The 19932-nt window shown below is 43.1% G+C and overlaps 1 protein-coding gene and 1 pseudogene across 1 annotated transcript; one reads left to right on the top strand and one right to left on the bottom strand.

Annotated features, from left to right (window-relative positions):
- The first annotated feature begins 739 nt into the window (after positions 1–739).
- Positions 740–19626, top strand: sowah (ankyrin repeat domain family member sosondowah). Its single transcript, XM_089598830.1, has 8 exons — positions 740–769; positions 4684–4782; positions 4891–4920; positions 12253–12325; positions 14811–14903; positions 17956–17982; positions 18438–18586; positions 18654–19626. Exons 1-8 carry the CDS (start codon positions 740–742, stop codon positions 18981–18983), a joined length of 831 nt encoding a protein of 276 aa, XP_089454956.1. The 3' UTR covers positions 18984–19626.
- LOC149375611 (glucose dehydrogenase [FAD, quinone]-like) lies at positions 12789–14659 on the bottom strand (annotated as a pseudogene).
- Positions 19627–19932: the final 306 nt, after the last annotated feature.

The raw sequence follows: 19932 nt of genomic DNA, 5'->3' as shown, positions 1-19932 counted from the left end.
ACAGTGCCAGCACGGAAGATAGGAGCTCTACGCCCAACGGAGGGAAATGTATCTTTCTCTCCCTCGCGGTTAACGCGCGTATATATAATTCCTCGTTTTATTATCCTTTCTCCGATGTTGCATAGTACCCACGTACGTGCGTAGGTCAGTTGTATACAGGTATATATATATATGCGTGTACTTTACAAATAGGACGAACAAAAGAATCGCAGTGGCGGCGGCGTTTTTGCGCTGGATTTCAACAGTAGCAGGTAGGCAGACAGACAGACAGACGGACGTATATACATATACGCGGAAGGAAAATTTTGCGCGAGAAATGAAACGCCTAGCGAGTAGGTACATAATGGAAGATACGTGTGTTACGGAGTTGAAATCAAGGGAGGGGTCGCGCGTAGAGTTGGAGGAGGAGGTTACAATATAGCGGGAGAACACAGGATGCGGGACGTGTCATTAGCATATACGCGCGCGTTACGTATACGCACAGTTACGGGCCTTATGATTTATCCGGTCGACGGACGCTATTATGCGCTCAGAGCTCATCCCCCCGCTTTTTCTCTGGCGTGTTTTCGTCCAGCTTTCTTTCAAACTCCGCGTGTAGCGCTTCTTTTTCTTTTACCTTGCCTTGCTCGGGGGGGTGTTTTTTTTTTTTTTTTTTTTTTTTGCTTCTCATTCAGCCAAGTACAAGGTTGTTGCTGTTTAATGTGCTTCGTTGTGCCCCTGCACCCCCCCCCCCAGAACTATGCCGAGAGCAAAAATTTTGTTTCATCAGGTGAGTCCTGCTCTCGTGTTATTAAGGTAACGGACTCTCCGTTGGATCTGGTATACATGTAAAGATGCATTGTTTGCGTCTGCAGCTGAAGTAATATTAGGCCGAGTACACGGGACTCGTTAACAAAGTAACTTTCTTTTTTTTTTCCTTTTTTCGTGCTCGCATTGCGCTGATGTGTAAATATTAGTATGCTCGCGCGTGGATGAGAAAAACTCACGCAAGGTGGACAAAATGATTTTCCGAGCTGTCGGAAATCTCAAATAATTATCTTCCGCAGTGCTGACAGATTGATCATTTTAATATTACAATCGGGATTGATTTTGGAGTGTGATTGTGGAACGGTTGGCGATTACCATGATGACGGTATTGTTACGTGGTTATGAATTTAAATAAATTAAAAAAAAAAAAAACAAACAACAAGTCTTAACTGTGTTCTTTCAACTGTTTGTTGCATATACATTTGTAATCATTCTTACGAAATTTGTAGCACAACGCATTATTTTCTTTGCAATGTACATCGCAGTTTTTATGTTCCCATATATTGCAGCTCGGGTAATCCATAGAACTTGAACAAGCTGAAATCATATAAATTTTAACTAATTAGAATTGAAAACAGTTTTTTAATTACCACTACAATACTGGGGCGACATCGCTGTGGTTGCCCCGGTTAGATGCGCCCCAGTTGCTATTACAATACATTTCTTTGTAACTAATAACTAAAGTCTTAAAAAATGTATAAACTGAGAATTACAGTGTTTGCCGTGTAAGGGCTCACGATTTATTTTTGCGCAACTCTGTATTAACTGATTACCCATTACGTGTGTAAAATCGAAATTTATGCTTTTAATCGTAGCGCTAAACGTGGGTCACGCGTGAAATAACTGTTAACAAAATAAAATAAACCTTTGAGAAATTTTGCGTACGCATAGAGGTACAAAAAATCATCTCACTATAGGGCAAAAATCGAAGTAAAAGCTTGATCAAAATTAAAATTTTTCAAGAGCAGTAGTGTTACAATTGCAGCGATTCTTACAAACAATAATAAATATACTTTTTCAAAACATGAAGAAAAAAAAACATATCCAACCAAGTCGTATTTATTTTATGATTGATAGCATTATTGGGTTTGAAAAAAAAATTATGGATAATTAAAAAAACAGACATACGATTACCAATGATATAGGCATGAGCGGCATTGAAATTGATTGCACAACATTTTTTTAGGAAATTTTTTTATGAAATGAGCTAAGTTTTTGATGATACTGTAATAAGTGTCACAAGTCGTTTACTTGAGAGTAACGCATGAACCCTCGAACGTGAGTCACAATAATGACTATAGCCCTCGCGAGATAAAGTATAGTTATATTCATACCCACCTTTCCCGAGCACCAATGTGTGTGAAAACGTATTTTACTGTGTACTTGTTCCATAATAGTGTTAAATTCACAAGAAATTTGTTGAATATTTACTCACGTATCTCAGCAGTGCAAAGAACGACCGCAATCATGAGAAAGACAAGAAGAAGCTTCATGTTTAAGGCCTTATACTGTATCCCGTTTGACGATAACTGACGATTTTGAAACTTTTTACGGTCTTTTATACTGTTAAATTATTTAATATTATAGTAATTACAGCAAGTAAACCTTATCATTTTTTAAATTTATGTAAAAATATAACACGTGTCAACAAAGAAAAATACAGAAATAAAAATACTTTGTAAATACAGAATTTGAAACAATTAAAAAATTTTTTCTTACTCAATACGGTATATGATGTTCGATATGATTAAACAGCTGCTTTTTTAGCAGCTAAACTAATTATATTGATTCGAAGATTAAATAGTCCATACAGAAATATCTCTTGTTTTTATTTTATACTACTATGTACAAAATTGATGTAAAATATTTTACATTGCTAACGGAAGGAAATTTTACCGATGATAGAACGAAAATCACCTCTTTCATAAAATGAATGCTTTAAATCCTACAAGTATCATTTTAAATGGGACACATGAATTTTAATTTGGTGCTGTAAATTTCAAAGTATTTTATTGTAAATTAAAACTTTATGAAGTTTATGTGTTACCTTACGCTGAAGAACTCCTCTTACGGTGTTCGTTACATTGAAGTCCTACGAGGTAGAAATCGTAATAAAAAGATGATGTATTATTATGTGACTTGGTATAATATAATCAGGGTAGAGTATATAGATGCGAGTAAAAGAAACTTATGATCGGTATTTGGACGAGTTGTTTGGCCTTGAGCGTTTGATGCAACAGACACGCCGAATCTCTGGTATTTGCGTGAAATTTGATACACGCCACTAAAGTGATTTAAAAAATTCTGAGACTCTCAAAGTAATCCTAAGCCATGCAGTTTCGCGTTCTCAGTTACCGCGAGTCTCCATACGTACATTACGTACGTATATATTTATATATACATACCCGAGCCAAGCCTGCACTTAAGCGATCATAAATCAGCCGATCGAATTAATTTGACTGTCAGCCGGTGTTCCGGCGAATGCATCATCCGGGTCTCGTCGCGTGCCTCAGCGGTAATTCCAGGAATCCCAATCAGCACAATGCATAAAGGGACAGATCAATTTCTCTTGCGCCGAGGTGACGTCCGCAATGGCCGAGCGGACCAAGAAGTCGTCGAGGCCTTTTAATCAATTAAGCTGCGCCGGCGTCGCGGTGTGGGGGAGGGGGGGGGGAAGAAAAGAAAAATGAAACATCGCGCGAGAGATTCACCTGCCGGAATGCGCCTCCTTTTTTGCTGCCGTAGCCCTTCTTTTGTTATACGCTCTCCGGGCTGCCCTTCGCGATTATTATGCGGACATGCGACGGTGGCTCGTATTTGGGAATTTCGCCGAGGTGCTCGAGACTTTTTGCCGACGGGCCAGAAGGAGGAAATGCGTCCGATTCCACGGGGCTGCAGCCCCCCTCCCCATAATTGGAGGGAGTTCTTAATTAATAGCTGCCTGGAGGAAAAAAAAAATGGTTTGTTCCGAGTGTGACTGCGTCGATGAAATATATATTTTTGTCCCTCCCGTCCGCATAGTTGGCTCATTGCTGTCCCATTACATTAATTGAACCAACACTCGTTATGACCAAAACAACAACAGTCGTATAGTATATATACTTCGATTAAAAATACAAAGCTATATCCACTCCACGGCACTTGAGATACCTGTTAGAAGAATCTAGTCTGATGCAGGACGAATTCCGCGAGAGAAAATCTTACGGAAAAAAAGGGAGACCTCATTTTATGTTTTTTACCTTTTTTCCCATCAAAGAGAGGGAGGGGGGTTCAAACGTTTACTCGAGAGCTTTCACCATTGTTTGTCCACCTTGTTGGATGGAAAAAAAAAAATAATAATAATAATAATAAATTTGTGTAAGTTTAGGTAAACTATAATGAAACACAAAAAAAGGGAAATGGGGCCAAACGAGTTTAACTATTCCTTGCGCGCCACGACACGTTCGCGGAAAGTGCGGTCCGTCGTCGTCCATTCATCGCGATCGTCCCCCCCTCTCGTGGTACCCTATAATTCGCGCCTCCACGTCCATAAATATATACACGTATACATTATAAGGTCCGCGACGAAAATACGCGTGTAAAACACCGGGACAGAGCTTACACGTATACCTCGCGCGCGCGACGTGTAATCCCCGCGGATTTCCGTCCCCTTCTTGGCTCTACTTTCGTCTCGCGCTCCGGCGTTGAGCGATCGTTCGATCCTGAGTGAAGGGGGGGGGAGGGGGGGTGACCATTACTCTCACCGCGTGTCCAACAAACGCCAGAGATCCGTGTAAAAATGTGTCTCGGATATGTCGGGAGTTGGGGGGGGGGACTTGTATAATCCGTGTCGCGATTATTAATCGCTCGCCGCTTGGTTTTCCTTATAATTTTCAGACGGCGCTCCACTGGGCCGCCAAACACGGCGACGAGAACATTGTCAAGCTCATCGCCGGGACCTGCCAGGACTACATCAAGAGCGTCAACGAAACTTCGGTGCGTATAATATTATGTACCCCCCCCCCGTACACGATAATCATTATACGCAACTATACAATTATACGATAAGCACCAACCGATTGATATCGAATCGTTTGTTTGTTCCATGCCGATGGCCGCCAACTTCAGAACGGGGTGAGTTCTCGATCTTTCAAACCAATTAATCGATGTGCAAGTAATTAAGCCAACATCTCGATGCAAGTATATATCTTTGCACAATAGGTATTAACCGCGTTGCAATCGATCAATCACTGAAATCTCTCCCTCATCTCGAGTCGTGCAAGTACAGGTACTCGCGTGGTGGAAAAAAAAAAAAAAGAAAGAAAGAAAGAAAAAACGATATATACCCCGCACGCAGTGTGTGCATAATGTATGGCCCGATGTTGCAGCTGTACACATACCTACATGCTGTGGAGACGGTGGATCGTGAGCACGCGCTGATCGCGCAATGGTAGCGCGCGCGTGACCGCACGCCCGACGTCGTGTCGGCTGCCGAAAGGCCCTCAAAGAGGAGGAGGCGGGCAAGATAGATGGCTAGATACCTACCCGTATAATATACACGCTCGTCGATATATAAGGACATCAACGAATCTGTGTTCCGCACTTACGTGTATATGTCTATATGTATATATATTATTAAAGGGATGCGAGGACTCTCTTTCATATATACATATATATGTGTACGTGGAGTAGACCGCGCGCGCGCGTGCTCCTATACTCTCGCGGGAGAGAGAGAGAGGAAGAAGCTGGGTAAAAGAAAGGGGAGCGTGCTCTTTGGCTCAGATAGGATCGGATGTGTGTGGTCCGGCGTTTTACTCTCCATAAGCCGGCGTATAAAGGCCGCTAAGCGCGCGGGCTCCCTGCTCGTTAGCGGCTCGCGACAAACACCGTAAGGTCGACTCTGACCCTCCCCCTCCTCCTCCCTCATCTTACCATCTGCAGAGTAAAATGCACTGTAGGGAAAACGTACAGATATATCATGTGTATGCGTGAGGAGAGCTGACGTGAAATTCCTCGGGAGAACGACGTGCTCCTTGTGTACTCGTGCGTCTGCGTTTTTTTTTTTTTTTTTTAATTTTTTTTATTGCATAATGTATACCGCCACGCGTCAGATGAGTTTGATTAACTCCAAGGGAGATTTCAAGTTTTACACCCATTTACCATAATTCATTCGCGTCAACTTCAATTCGGAGCAAACTAGTCCTCCCATAAAATCCGCAAAAACTCCATTTCCTTGTGGAGGACACTTTCATTTTTCACCGCTCGTCCTGGCCCTCGAAAAATATAAAGCACAAAACCAAATAGCCTCGCGAGAAAAGCGTACAGAAAGTAGAGGGGAGCGTACAAGGGCGTCCATCCCCTCGTGTCCGTTTGTCCCTCTCTTGTCGCGCGCGTGTCTCCTCTCGCAGCCGGGGCTCATTTGTTTTCGCGGCTGTAATCGGAGCCGAGAGCTGTCGACGCCGCGCCACCTTCCCTCCCCTATATATACTTCCATCGTCCGTCCGTCCGTCGTCTCTTTTTCTCGCCCGCTCCTTCGTCTCCCGCTTCTTCTCCGACTCGGGCGCGGAAACGCCGAAAAAGGGGCGGGTGGTCTCATCAGCTCGGGATTAAAAATAATTCAGTGCATTGGAGTATGGGCCCTATTCGCGACGCAACTCGAACAGAAGATGGGGGTGGGGACAAAGGGAGCAAAACGGGCAGAAAATTAGAGCAAGATGAGCCGCGGACGGTAAGAAGAACAATGGCAATCTGGAAGGCAGGGGAGATAGCAAGGGGGAGACAAAGCTGCAACATCGGTATAGGGCCCGTCGACGACGTCTTTGGCGACTCTGTATATATAAATATAGACGACAAAGTCCATACACACTCAACCCTGATGGCGCGGTCTCATGTAAATCGGCTAATTCCGCGGTACATTAATTATCTCGTTATACGTGGGGGCCGGTCTCGCGAGGCTCCCGCGGCAGCGCCCCGATGTCGCCGCGAAAAAAAGGGGTGCGCGTGCCTGGCAGCGCTCGAGGGACCCCCATCGCATTCCTTGTAGCCAATTATCGGAACAGCAGAAAAAGAGAGCGCGTGCCCGTCCCGCCGCCGCCATGCAACGTCGTTTCCTATATACACGTATACGGCCGGAGACGCCAGTAGCGCGGAAGCTCTCTCTTTTGTACGGTTCTCTACATACGTATACATGTATATATATATATATACTCTTTCGTGACTTTTATATCGGTGTATTATGTGCGGGCGCACGGGGCTTCCCCTTTTATCTTATTTCGGTGCTCGTTTACGAGGACAACTCTCGGCTTTGGCAATTTGTTGCCCGAGATCCATGATAACTGATTGCGTCCTCTGGGTTTTTTTTTTGGAGGAAAAGGTCGGAATGACGATTCACTTTGCACGTGCATCCAAGCTTACAATCGTTAATTTTTAATAAACCGGAAAACGAGCACCTCTGTGTTGGGACAATGTGAATCCCGCGCGTATGGAACAAACGGCCCTCTCTTTGCGTTCTCCGGATGCTCGAGGAGACTCGATATTCCGCGCTTCCCAAAATTTTCTCTCTCCCCCCCCCCCATGAATACTCGAGATAACCATCTGTCTTATCTCCCGGCCCCTCGAGATCTTATCCGCCGTCTGTCTCCGAGTGCTATCGTGCGAAAAAAAAAAAAAAAAAAAAAAAAAAAGGAACCTGCACGCCCAGAGTATCTCGTATATGCAACCCGGGAATTCGCGCTTGTACAGCTCGTTATTTACGATTTTCGCGACGCCCGTGTGTTTTTAATTAACTGCCTTTTAGCGCTGTTCTTTGCACCGGTGCCGCAGTTGCTCGCTTCGTTTGGGCCAGCACTCGGAAATGTACCCATCCGTAAAGGAGGAGTTCGAGACCTCGCACTGTCACGCGGAACTGCCAAGACAGATCCATTAGATTGACGTGAAAAAAGAAACGAATAATAACGAGAGCAGATAGATGGCACATACAAAAAGCTACCTTTTTTTTTTTTTTTTTAGTTCACAGCGCATCGAAAACTTTCAAAGCTGACCCCTACGCGGCTCTCTGGAGGAGTTTCAATAAATTTCCACCATCTCGGCGTCTTAATCGCCCCATACGTCAACCCCGAAGGTCTCTCGTCCCGCTATCGATCGCGATTAATGGTCCTTAATATTAGGTGGCCCGAGTGCGATGGAATCGCATATGAGAATTTTTCAGCAGCCGGCGCGCGCGTGTACCTATATTTCAACATCGGCCCGCTCGGCGTCCGGTAACCCCGTTTCGCTTTTCTCTCGTATAATATCGCCGGGCGTATATCACGTGGCAAGGCGACGCCCCCGGGGATTTTTCAATTTCAATATTGCATTAAATCATATGCGCTGCTCTTAAATTTTTTTTTTTTTTTTTTTTTTTTCACTCGAAACGGGGCATTGTTTGGTTGACTTTGACCTGTCAATCAACGGCGCGTCAAAACGCTCTGTCAGTCAAAGTCGCAAAAACGCGACCCAACGTCCCCGTGCCGCAACATACAAAAAATCATCATCAGCATCCCTCCTTCGTCGCATGATAGTAAAAAAAAAAAAAAAGAAGGAGAGCATATCGATGGCTGCTCACTTGTCGTCACGAGTATAATGCACGTGCCGCCTCTCTTTTTAAAGGAAAAAAAAAAAAAAAGGGAAGGCTCCCTCGATACGTATAGGTACGACTTTAAACTGAAATAAATTAAAGCAAAACTCGTATCGCGCACCCCTTTTGGCTGGGGTGCATACGTTTCGGTCTTTCTTTCCAGGCGCGATTTGTCGAGGCGCGAAATCGCGCATATTGCATCGGCTGTACTTATACGTGTAGTTCGCGCGATTCGATACGCGTCGGGTTTATTATAGCGGGTCTGGCCGCGCGTGTGTCACATAATATGCGCGAAAGAAAGGGGGGCCACGGGGGATTCTCGCGTTATTAAAAGTACACGCTCGTATCTCCTATACATATATATGTAAGTGAGAGGCCTTGCTCCGCACGTACAACTGAAATTGTATTTTATAATGTATTTCGACGTATTGTCATATAACGTGTGTGTTTGTACGATAAGAGAGAGCCTCGACTATACTCAATTCTACTACGTGCTGAGACGAGAATTTCATCGGCAATTTAAAGAAAGAGAAAAAAAAACAGATACGTGTACAAATTAATGTATACAGTGATGTACGTGAAACAACGGCGAAGCCTCGTTATCTCGATCCCGATCGAAAATCCATACAACCGGGAAAAAGAAAGAGGCGAAAGTCCATCAGCACGTCCCTCCAATTAAAAGGCAGTTAAGAAATTCGTCTTCATTAACGTAATGGACACTCTCCTTGCAATTTATCTCTCGGTAGCGTGTGTGTGCGCGCGGAAATATACACGGACACGGAGGCCTCGTGCAGACGCGCGAATCAAAGGTGCAACGTATACACACACACAGAGAGAGGGAAGGAAAGGTGGAGGCGCCTCACGTCGGACCTATATATATATGAACGTATACATCGAAGGCCTATAGACACTTATCTCCGTGAACGAAAAAAAAGAGAGCGTCGAAGCGAGCAGGTGGATTCGCAGCTGTCCCTCAGCCCGTCTGGCTTGCACTCTCGCCTCTAATCCTCTCGAAACGCGGATTCGATCGTAATCGAGCCCGCACGTATACTCGCACTTTTTTTTCGGATATCTCCCTTCTTTCTTTTATTATCGATGCGCGTACACGGTATCGATGCTCCCGTCGACGAAATGCATTATAAGCTCATTACATTTATTAACGATGCTATCGACGGTGCTGGGCACGCGAAAAAATGTTCAACTCCCCCTTTGAGTTGGACGCTGGAAACAATTTTTTCGGAAAATTATGCGAGAAATGCATGTTAGGGCAGTGCACGTGATGTGCGTGCTCGTATAATTTGCTGCTTCAAACTTGTTTTCGCTACCCTAATAGAGATTTAAAAAATGCTCTTTCATTGAGTATTTAATGACCATCAAACACGTATTATTTTATCGTCACCGCTTTACTCAAATCGTCTTTGGCACCAAGATTTTTTTTTTTTTATCTTATTCAAATATTCGGTCAATACATACGTAGGATGTGACATCGTTTAATAATTGAATTTGTTCGCCTACGCAATTTTGAATTGTTAAAAAGCGTTCTGCTGAATCACTTGGGACTTTGTGTTTATAGTAACCACATTTTAATCATTTTGTAATTTTTTTTATTTTCATTCAAGCCAATGATACTACGTCCATTGTAGGCATTTAAAATGACATGTAATCGTAATTTTACATTTTACTTATAGTAGTTGTACATAAGTTTACAAATACATGACAATAATATTTTAATATTCAATTTACATTCGTACAAATTTCCTTACTCGCTCCAATATTTGCTTCAGAAATAATAGACTTTTTACTTAAAAATAAAGATTATGGAGGTTCTTTAACTAGTTAGTTTTTGCAAGGTCGTACATATAGATTTGAAAATAAGATTCTTTGATCAATTGATTATATATCTTTGAATATTGCGCTATGCGCCAATGAATCGGCTATACCGTAAACTTTTATCGCATTCACAACCGAATCGTATTCCAAAATATTTGTAGCACAAAGAAGGATACTCGCCACAATATGCTTTGCAATAATTGTGTTCGGTCGAATTGCAATATTGTGGCGATAGATCTAAAAAAAAAAAAAAATTTCATTTGATTAGCCTAAATCTACAGTAATTGGAATAATTTTTAAGTTTCTCTATTTCTTGGAGTATGTCGAATGATACAAATTGAAAAGTCAACTATGTAGCTGCTATTAATAGTTTGATAGTATCGAAAAATCTGGCGATGTCTAAGATCGTACTTATCAGAAAGTAAAAATTTGCTTAATATATGCTCATTTAGTAACACAAAGATGTTTACTTACGTAAATCAGCAATACAGACGGATACCACAAACATGAGAAAGACAAAAAGAAGCTTCATATTAAATGATGGTTCCTCGAGTACTCGATACATTTGGCAAAACTCGATCTGACAATTATGTGAAACATTTCCACTCTTTTATACAATTTCAGTAGTTGAGATTATCAAAGATGACATTGCATTCCCCCTTTTTTACTTTAATACAACACGTGCTGTTAGCATAATGATACGAAGCATGTTAATTTCGTACACCAGAAAATTTAATAACTTGGGTTGCTTTGCCGCACGTATATACACAAACACTAGTTAACGCAACTATGCGTAAATGGAGCATCGATTTGCTCCTGTTACTAAGTTGTTAATGACCAGCCCCCCCACCCCCACTCAAAAACATTGCCACCCGTTTTTACTGCGAGGATGTTGCAAAATTGATCGCGAAAGATCGCAAAAAGTGATGGTTTTAAACAAATATGTGAAAAACAAAGTTAATATTTCAGCACAGAAAATTGAGATGAACTTTTATCCTCAACGGATGGCATTGAAACATATTATTTTTGAAGCCCCCGAAAAGCTATATTTCCATCGCCATCCGTTTTAAACAATGTTGACCTCGTTTCTCATACATTTCTTCAAAATCATGTCTTTTCGCCACCTTGGGTAATTTATTTTGCAACACCCTCGCAGTAAAAATGGATGGCAATTTGTGTACTGAGAGTATGATGATTTGTAATCCCTCAAATCTTGAAGCGGTTAAAAAGAGTAATTTTTTAAAACTCATTTTGATACTATAATGGCTATCCAAAATTTGGGGGTATGTAATAGGTGTAAATGGAAGAAATCGCCTCGGGAGCGTTTTGCTCCATTGGCGCATCATCGCTTAGAATACCTGCAAGAATTCAACTCTAGAGCCAAAGGTTGCAACGTGGTGAGTTCAAACATCTGCCCGCGAGAAGGAAAAAAAAAAGCAAGCATAGGAAGAAACAAGCGAACGGATCCCTGCATCGATTCCCACCCGCACGCCCATACGCTAGGGATCGATAGACGAAATCCTAGCGTCCGGGTTTTCCCTTTCTCCCCGGCACCGCGATGCATCGTGTCTCGTTTAGGGTCTTATTAGAACGTCAAACAGCAGCAGCCGCCGGATGAAAGTCGAGGAGGAGCAACAGAACAGCAAAGCCGTCCATCTGAGCCTTCGAGCGCGCGCCAGTACTTATTACACCTTTATTTTTTATTTTTTTTTTTTTTTGTTCTCCCCGCGTGTGAGATTGCACGTCTATTGTACGTACACGCAGCTCGTCGAGGAGGAAGTATACGCTCGCGAGGATTCGCACGGGCTGGTATACAATGGCCCGCTCGTACGGTCTCAATTAATTCCCCATACTTTATTGTCTCTAGTGATTGATGGAGGGACTTTTCGCTCCTTTTTTCTTTCTTTCATCCCTTGACAAGTGTTTCCTTTTTTTTCGTACCTATGCTGCATTCCATGGCTCAATACTTGCACGCATCGTTTTGTAACATTTTTACTAATTTTTTTTTTTTTTCATTACAGGGATACACGCCGCTTCACATCGCAATACAATTCGACCACGAGAATATTTATACTCTACTAGTCAAAGTATACGGTAAGACTTGATTTTCCATACTCGTTTTTAATCCAAATAAATCATGCATGATCAGTCTTTTTCTCGAAAGTTATACGATACGGTGCGACAGCGACGCGTCGTTTATCATATAATTAAACAACGCCAATACGCGCATTACCAAGTCGATTAAACCCACACGCTAAACTATAAAGTCGTATACTAATATTTTATTTTAGTATTTTTATGCAAATTAGAAAAAAGGCGTTCTGTTTGCATATGTGCTGAAAAACAGAGCTTTGACTCTGTACATATATATTTGTACATTTTATACAGCTGCTAACGTGGACCATGAGTCCCTTGGACATATACAGAAATAAAAAATCTAATCTGAACAGTTTTCCGTACTTACATGTGTTGTGCAACACGTTGTATCGAGAGATCGAACAGAAACCACGTATAAATACAAAGTTTGTCGTCACTCGGTTCATCCGGTGGTTAAACATCACCGAAGCCACGAGTGCTTAATCAAATCACTTCACCGCTCGGCAATCATGATAACCGGTGGGTTGAGCGTGCCCCTCGTTATCGTGGGTAGTATCGAGGCGTCGACGACCCTCAGCCCCCTGACCCCGTGAACGCGCAGCTCTGGGTCCACGACAGCCGTGGGGTCGCCCCTGAACCCCATCTTGCAGGTGCCCACCGGGTGGTAGGACGTTTGCGTGTAAGTCCTGGCCACGCACTCAAAGTACTCGTCACTGTCGAGTCGATGCTCCTTGCCGGCTCGCTCGAGCGCTTTAGCTTGTTCCTCTCAAAGACCCGGGTGCCAGCTATCGCCCTGGCGATTTGGGCCCCCCTGCCCAGCACCTCTACGTCCTCCCGGTGCGTCAAGTAGTTGGCGTAGATCAACGGATGGGCCCACGTCGGATGTGTCCCGTTGAGCTTGAGCACCCCTCGGCTCTTAGGGGCCGCATACAGCTCGGCCGTGTACGAGTAGGGATAGTAATTGCAGTCGGTGGCGCTGGTGCACGCGCCGGCCACGGACAAGAGGGTACCGATCTCCACGTGGCCGACCGGCAGCTCCTGGACGAGGTCGGTGATACCCGCCTCGCGCAGCTCCTTGGCTGGCCCTATACCCGAGAGCATGAGAAGCTTCGGGGATTCAATGGACCCGGTGGACAGGATCACCTCTTTTCTCGCGTACGCCCTCCTGGGAGTGCGCTCGTCGCCTCATATTGGCCTGAGGAAGGCGTCGTTGGTGCTGAGCCTTGCCCCGTCGATCGTCGTGGACTGCAGCCTCGAAACCCCGACCTACGTCTCCCTGGAGCTGTAGTCGACCTCCTCGAGCCCCAGCTCTTTGAACGCCTCGACGAACAGGTTGTTGTTCAGGTCGTTGTACGCGTACCGGTCGACGGTCAGGTAACCACCCACCCCGTGGCTGTCGCTGCTATTTACGGCGATCTGTCGACACACGCACGCGCGTGTAATAATCAAGCGTCCATATTATGAAAATAAGTCAAGTACTCACGCTCGCGTCTCTCAAGTCCTCGGACTTTTTGAAGTACGGTAGTACCTCGTCGTAGCTCTAGCCGGTGTTACCAAAGTCGGACCAGTCGTCGTACTCCTGCTTGCTGCCCCTCACGTACCACATGAAATTGATGGAGCTCGATCCGCCCATGACCTTGCCCCTGGGCCACGAGCACGAGTTGTCCTTGAAGGCCTTGCAGGCCGCGGGCTCGGGCTGCGAGGCGTAGCCGTAGTCGATGCTGCTACCGTACAGCAGGGGTATGGTGCCCGGGACCTTCGTGATTTTGGCTCGTCTCCGGCTTCCAGCAACAGAACCTGCAAAATTCCTCCGCTTGATGTCGTCGAGCTGATCAAAGGCTTCCGCTATGTACACCTACACGTATACCTTACATTTGTTGATTTTGGTCAGTCGGTTCGCCAGTACGTAGCCGGCCGATCCAGCGCCAACGATGACAAAGTCGTACTCGTCGGGCACCCTTTCGCTCCTGTAGCTGCTTCGGCCCAAGTGGTGGGCCAAGAAGGACAAGAAGGTCAAAATGGGAGTCTGGCACGAGTAGCTCGAGGGGTTGGTGGCGCAGGTGACCGCGTTGCTGGCGTACTGCCACGACGTCGTTGCCCAAAATTTTTATTGCTTTTTTCGGGCGCATAATTTGGGCCGATGCGTTTGCACTTGTATGAAGACAACGAGTTGTTTGTTCGCCGTATCGTCGATATTTTCAACAACATCTAACTCTAGCTCGCGTTTTTATAGGAAAAGTACGGCTTTGTTGCTGCAAACTGGAATTTTTTAATAAAATAAATTACGTTGCTTTTTTTTTTCCCTCTCTTTAACAAGTTTACTAAACGCATTTTCAGCTGCTTCGTAAAAGATGTAAAAATAATTAGTCAACAATCGAGCGATAAATTTGTTTATTTATTTGTCATTGGTAAAAAAATAATATAATAATCCAAGTAAAAATGCCGATTCATCAGTCTGATCCAAGTGTGTTTATCCTCGTAGGGGCCAATCAAGAGATCCGTGATTACAGTGGGAAAAAAGCCCGGCAGTACTCGATTTCTCAGAAAGCTGCGGTCAGCCAGGACACGATGCGCAGTGAGTATCTTGCCAGTACAGTGGTGTACTTGTACCTGTAAGCTTCCGCTCTGTAAAATGTATGAAGCGACTTTTTGTCGAGATAATTGGACTATTAGCAAAAAGATTCGATCAATTGAGTCATTTTTTTTTTATATATATACTTGGTCGATTTAATTTATTAAAAATTTTTTTGTAAATCCTATCAAATATCGTTGTATGAACAATAATGATAAGGTTCCACTATTTTATTATTGGATTCGTCTACTTTTTGCCTAATGAGAGAATTTCAAAATGTGCAGTAATTTTAAAATTATGTATCACCAATGGAGGGACTCTTCTTTAAAGATCAGATGCATTGGGAAAGGAGTAAGGTATCGAGAGGGAATTATCTCACGACGGAATCGGCGGTAATTAACAAACGGGCGAAACGTGTTTTTCTAAATTAATAACAACTTTCTCTTCCCTCCGAGAAAACTCTCTCCTTCTTCCAACGTCGTGTTGTCGATAAACCGTCGACAAAAGTATATAATATAGCAGTACTTTTAATGATCGGAAATAAAAAAAAAAAAAAAAAGTAAGATAAGCTTGTAACCCACGCCCCATCCATCCATAATATTAATCAATCTAGTGAGCATTGGGATTCTGGAACGAATTTCATTCTGTTGTAGGGAGACTAGGTGGCAGCGCGCTCAGGCAAGTTATCCGTCGCACGCTCTCCCATTGAGCCACACTCACACGTTTGTAATACCTACACTCCTCGCACATCGGTACACCGAGCTAATAAAAACAACATGCGCGTTTCGCAAGCTCCTCCGAGATATCGCTAATGGGAATTTAAAAAAAAAAAAAAAAAAAAACGCAAGGAGGAGGCACTGCACCCTCTGCTGTTCGTGTTTTGACTTATTATATTGTGCACAGTGTCGGCTTTTCTCTGTGCAATGTACAACGTATTCGCGGCGACGAGCGCGAGACAAGACTCGAGATATCGAGACAATGAGATTCGACAAAAAACACCATAGAATATCGGAATATTGATTGATTTATGAATAGAGAAAGAGGAGGGGGCTGTTTCTCTTTTTTTTTTTTTTCATGACTGATTGTATAATACAGTTTGGACTCGCGGCTTTGTTTACGAACTTTGTACGCTTCTCGAGAAGAATCGACGATCCGTTGTAACACATTATTTTTTTCAACTGTATCCTCATTCGCTCCAACTCGCGAAGTAAGAATACAAAAAACGCCCTTTGACCAAACGAAGAAAAAAAAAAAAAAAAAAAACACTTTGTCATTGCCGTGTTGTAAGTATGAAAAAAAATGCAATACTGCGGAACTTTTGTTCTACCGCCTATAACGCTTCTTTTGATACGCAACAGCTCAATAACCGAATGAACCCCGCACGTGTGCGAGACGAACGTGCATAAAAATAAAGTACTTCCGTGTGCAAAGGTGTACTTGACTAACTCGCCTGAAACCTGTACTTGCTATATATACACACTTGTGTTAACCAAAAGTTGTTTGTTGTCGATTGCGCTCTAACCAGCCTTAAATTTCCTCGGAAACGTTCGCGAGAAAAATGTGTTTTTTCACACAACGCTGGGTCCCTCGCCGTGCGACAGCGACTAATGCGGTGCCATTAAGAAGCACCTCCTAAAGCTGTTAACTCGCGTCTACTTGATAAACCGAGAAAAGAGTGGAAAAAAAAAAAAAAAAAAGAAACCCGAGCACCTTGAACCAATTGAAAAAAACGCGGGTTTCCGCTGCGCGAGCGAGAGACGAAAGAGGGGCACCGTTGCTGCAAGAAGTGCCTCCCATTCCGCGTTTTCGTTTCGACGTTTCCTCGGCGCGATTAATCCCCGCCGGGATAAGAATCTTCCTTCAAAAGTCCTCTCCGTTACAATAGCGCGAAAATGACGAGGCATCGTTCGCCAAGTGGGCGTGTGTTTGCTCGGTGTACTTACAACGAGACGGATCCCTTACTCGCGTGCGATTTCACTTTGCACTCGCGATGATGGCTATACAAAGACACGTTTGTTTATCCGTTTCTCGGCTCTTTTTTTTCCCCCCAAACGATGTGTATTATTTGCACATAATGCCAGAGACAGACGTAGGATGCATCGACCAATTGCATAGAAAAAAAGTTTCATAGGAAAGTTGGAGAGCGAGGATTGAAAGAGGGAGAGAGGGTTATAATATAGTCTTTGTAGTGATGCGCGACACACCCCCTCGTGTATATGTGTTTATAATATAATGTTGCTTCTTTTTCTCGTGTAATGGCTCGTGATCTATCATTAAGAAATAAAAACGGCCGGTTTGCATTTAAACGAGGTGTTAACGAGCCTCCCGACCATAAGTACCAAGCTGGGTATATTAATATTGTATTTATTCTCTCACTCTCTCTCCCTTTTTGCATTTTTTTCTCTTCCCAACATGTGTGTTTTACCTGTTTTTCACTATCGGCAGATCGAAAGCTGCTGTTGCATCAGGCCTCGGTCGTGTTCTTTTTTTGTTATTCCGCAATAGATGCTACATTTTTTTTTCTTTTTTTTTTTTTTTTTTGTTTAATTACATACACGCTCTCTGGATCTGTTTCGTTACCTATTCCGTTGTTACGTACTGTAAGTCATGAAAAATTGATGTAGAACATGGTAATGATCTTTCCTTTTTTTTCTTAAATAACATGTTTTTTCCCTCGTTGTGTTTTAGATTGACTAGAAATCAGTAGAAAAATTACTCCCACGTTTTTTTTTTTTTGTGTTATTATGCGCATTGCGTTGCATTTTTACTTAAATAGAGCAACTAAAAACGCAACGACAATCACCAATAAGTTTCTACCACTCACAAGTGCGAGTGAAACTTGATTTAAAAATATGTGTTTGCATTGTCTTTTATTGAACTTATTCGATAAAAAATTTACGACTAATATTATTTTGGATGCTTCGCTTCCACTTTGTCATTTTTTTTTTTTTTTTTTCAATACCATATCTAACATTTTGTTTGATCCTTTTTTTTTGTAGTCAAGGCTCAACGAGATCATTTTTGAAATAACAATCCCATGTGTTTTCTCTTACAGAAATAAAATCAAGGAAAAAGCACACAGGTAAGAACACTTGGCCCGTTCGTAAACTGAGAGTAAACTCCTGGAGAAATTCGATCCTTGGCTTGTCTTTCCTTCCCAATGCTCAATGACACTTTACGTTTTTTATTCTCTATGCTTGTTCTTTTTATTTTATTTTTGTTTTGTTTTTCTACATCCAAGACTTAATTTATTTATTATTTTATTGTAGTATTGACGATGATGTTTATATTTTCCACTGTTGAATAAATGCAAATTCTCTATCGCTTTCGAGTATTTTGTACCCGGTGTTATTTCCTGCATCCCCCTATGTATACCCAGTATAGTGTAAAATTCTGCACGCTAGCCTCTCACCCGCACCGCTACCGCGCTTCCGCTCTTTTGGCACCCAAACGTAAATGCACGTACGCACGATTGCAAAATCAAGTCGTTTCTATCGATAAACTCGGTTGCATTGTCCCAAAAAATCGTCGCCGCAGAGAGAGACCTTGGCTTCCTGCGTATTGGCTCGCTGAACGTCCGCGTGAAGCGAACGACGGAGGCCTTCAGCCAGTTCCTGGGAGTGGCGACTAACAACCACCCCTCCGACAAGATCTACAAGACCTGGGGCTCCGCGGACCATTTGCCCGTGAGTGAAAATATCAGCCATGCCCCATAAGTAGCTACACTTGTATACCGGAACTCTTATTTTGCAGGCGGACAAGCTGATGCCACCGCCAAAGTACGCGGCGATAAGGAAACGCCGGAGTCGGCGAGCTACCGACTTTGCGTCCACGTCGCCGCTGTCCCAGCCGAGCACGCCACCCCCGGCCAGCCGAGCCTCCTCGTCTTCCTCCTCGTCTTCGTCGACGACGTCGGCGCAGCAGCAACGAAGGCCGTCCTCGGCCTCGGCCATCGCGACCAACAGCCTCCTCGTGCAGGCGATGAGTCGGTCGGGGGTCAACAATCGACAGAACGGCCAGCAGAACGACTCCGACTCGGATGGCGCGTGTGGCTTTGATTCCTCTTGGCGCGGCTCTGCCTGACTTTTTTCTTTTCGCCTTGAGTACGGACACTCTTTTCTCACAAGTACCACTTCGATTAGTCGGATCAATGTTGCATTGATGTCAAGTGTGTGGTTCTTTACCCACATTTTTTTTATCAACTTCTTGGGAGAAAGATGACGAAAATTTCGCCAAGCGCGATTGATTTTTGTACTGTCTTGCCTTCCCAGCAATTTTAGAATAATTTTGTTGACTAGCTCTTGGCTCTTGCGAGATTGATTTTTCCAATGTGTTTCAAAAGTGATGGTCATTTTTTTTAAAATGCTTCGTCGTTATATTTTTGTATTGTACAATTTTCACTTGAATAACTACTTCTAAGTTCGTAAAAATGTTATTTTTCGTCGTGCTTGGACTAAAATTGGCAGATAATCAAAAGTTAGGGATTAGCAATTGGAATCACAGTATTTAGATTTGGAGCACAGAATGTTTATTACCTTGCAGCGCACAGCATAAACCTGCCTATCGTATGCACAAATCGATTTTCATTGATACAGTGAAAAAAAATCTGTGATTTACCTGGTGACTTCGTAATGTGTTTCATCAACAATTTGATATTATTACTGGTAATATTTTTTATAATAATATTATAACCGTCACAAGTAGATTTTGTGAAAACTCATGTATTTTACATGTTTGATAATGTAAATAAAATATATATTTATTCATACAAAAAAAATTTCTGTATTTTGTTACGTCCTCAATGTAGGTATCTACACCTCGAAACTTTTTAAACTTGATGCATTATTGATACGTAAAGTTGTCTCCCGTGTACTGTCAGCCAAGATCATTGAGTATTTAAAACTATCGCCATCAAATTTATCAATTATAGTTACCAGCAGGTGATATTGTTCTATTATTTATTGCGATTATTCTCAAGAAATCTCGTGGCTCCGAAACCCTACAGACGTACCTTTTTTTGCCTCTGGCGACG

The sequence above is a fragment of the Copidosoma floridanum genome, unplaced genomic scaffold (assembly GCF_036245765.1).
Source record: "Copidosoma floridanum isolate Cflo_tuat_1 unplaced genomic scaffold, Cflo_Japanese_pri ptg000006l, whole genome shotgun sequence".
In the NCBI taxonomy this organism is placed as follows: domain Eukaryota; kingdom Metazoa; phylum Arthropoda; class Insecta; order Hymenoptera; family Encyrtidae; genus Copidosoma; species Copidosoma floridanum.
The sequence above is the reverse complement of the archived record's forward strand: the minus strand, read 5'-3'. Positions and strand labels throughout refer to the sequence as shown.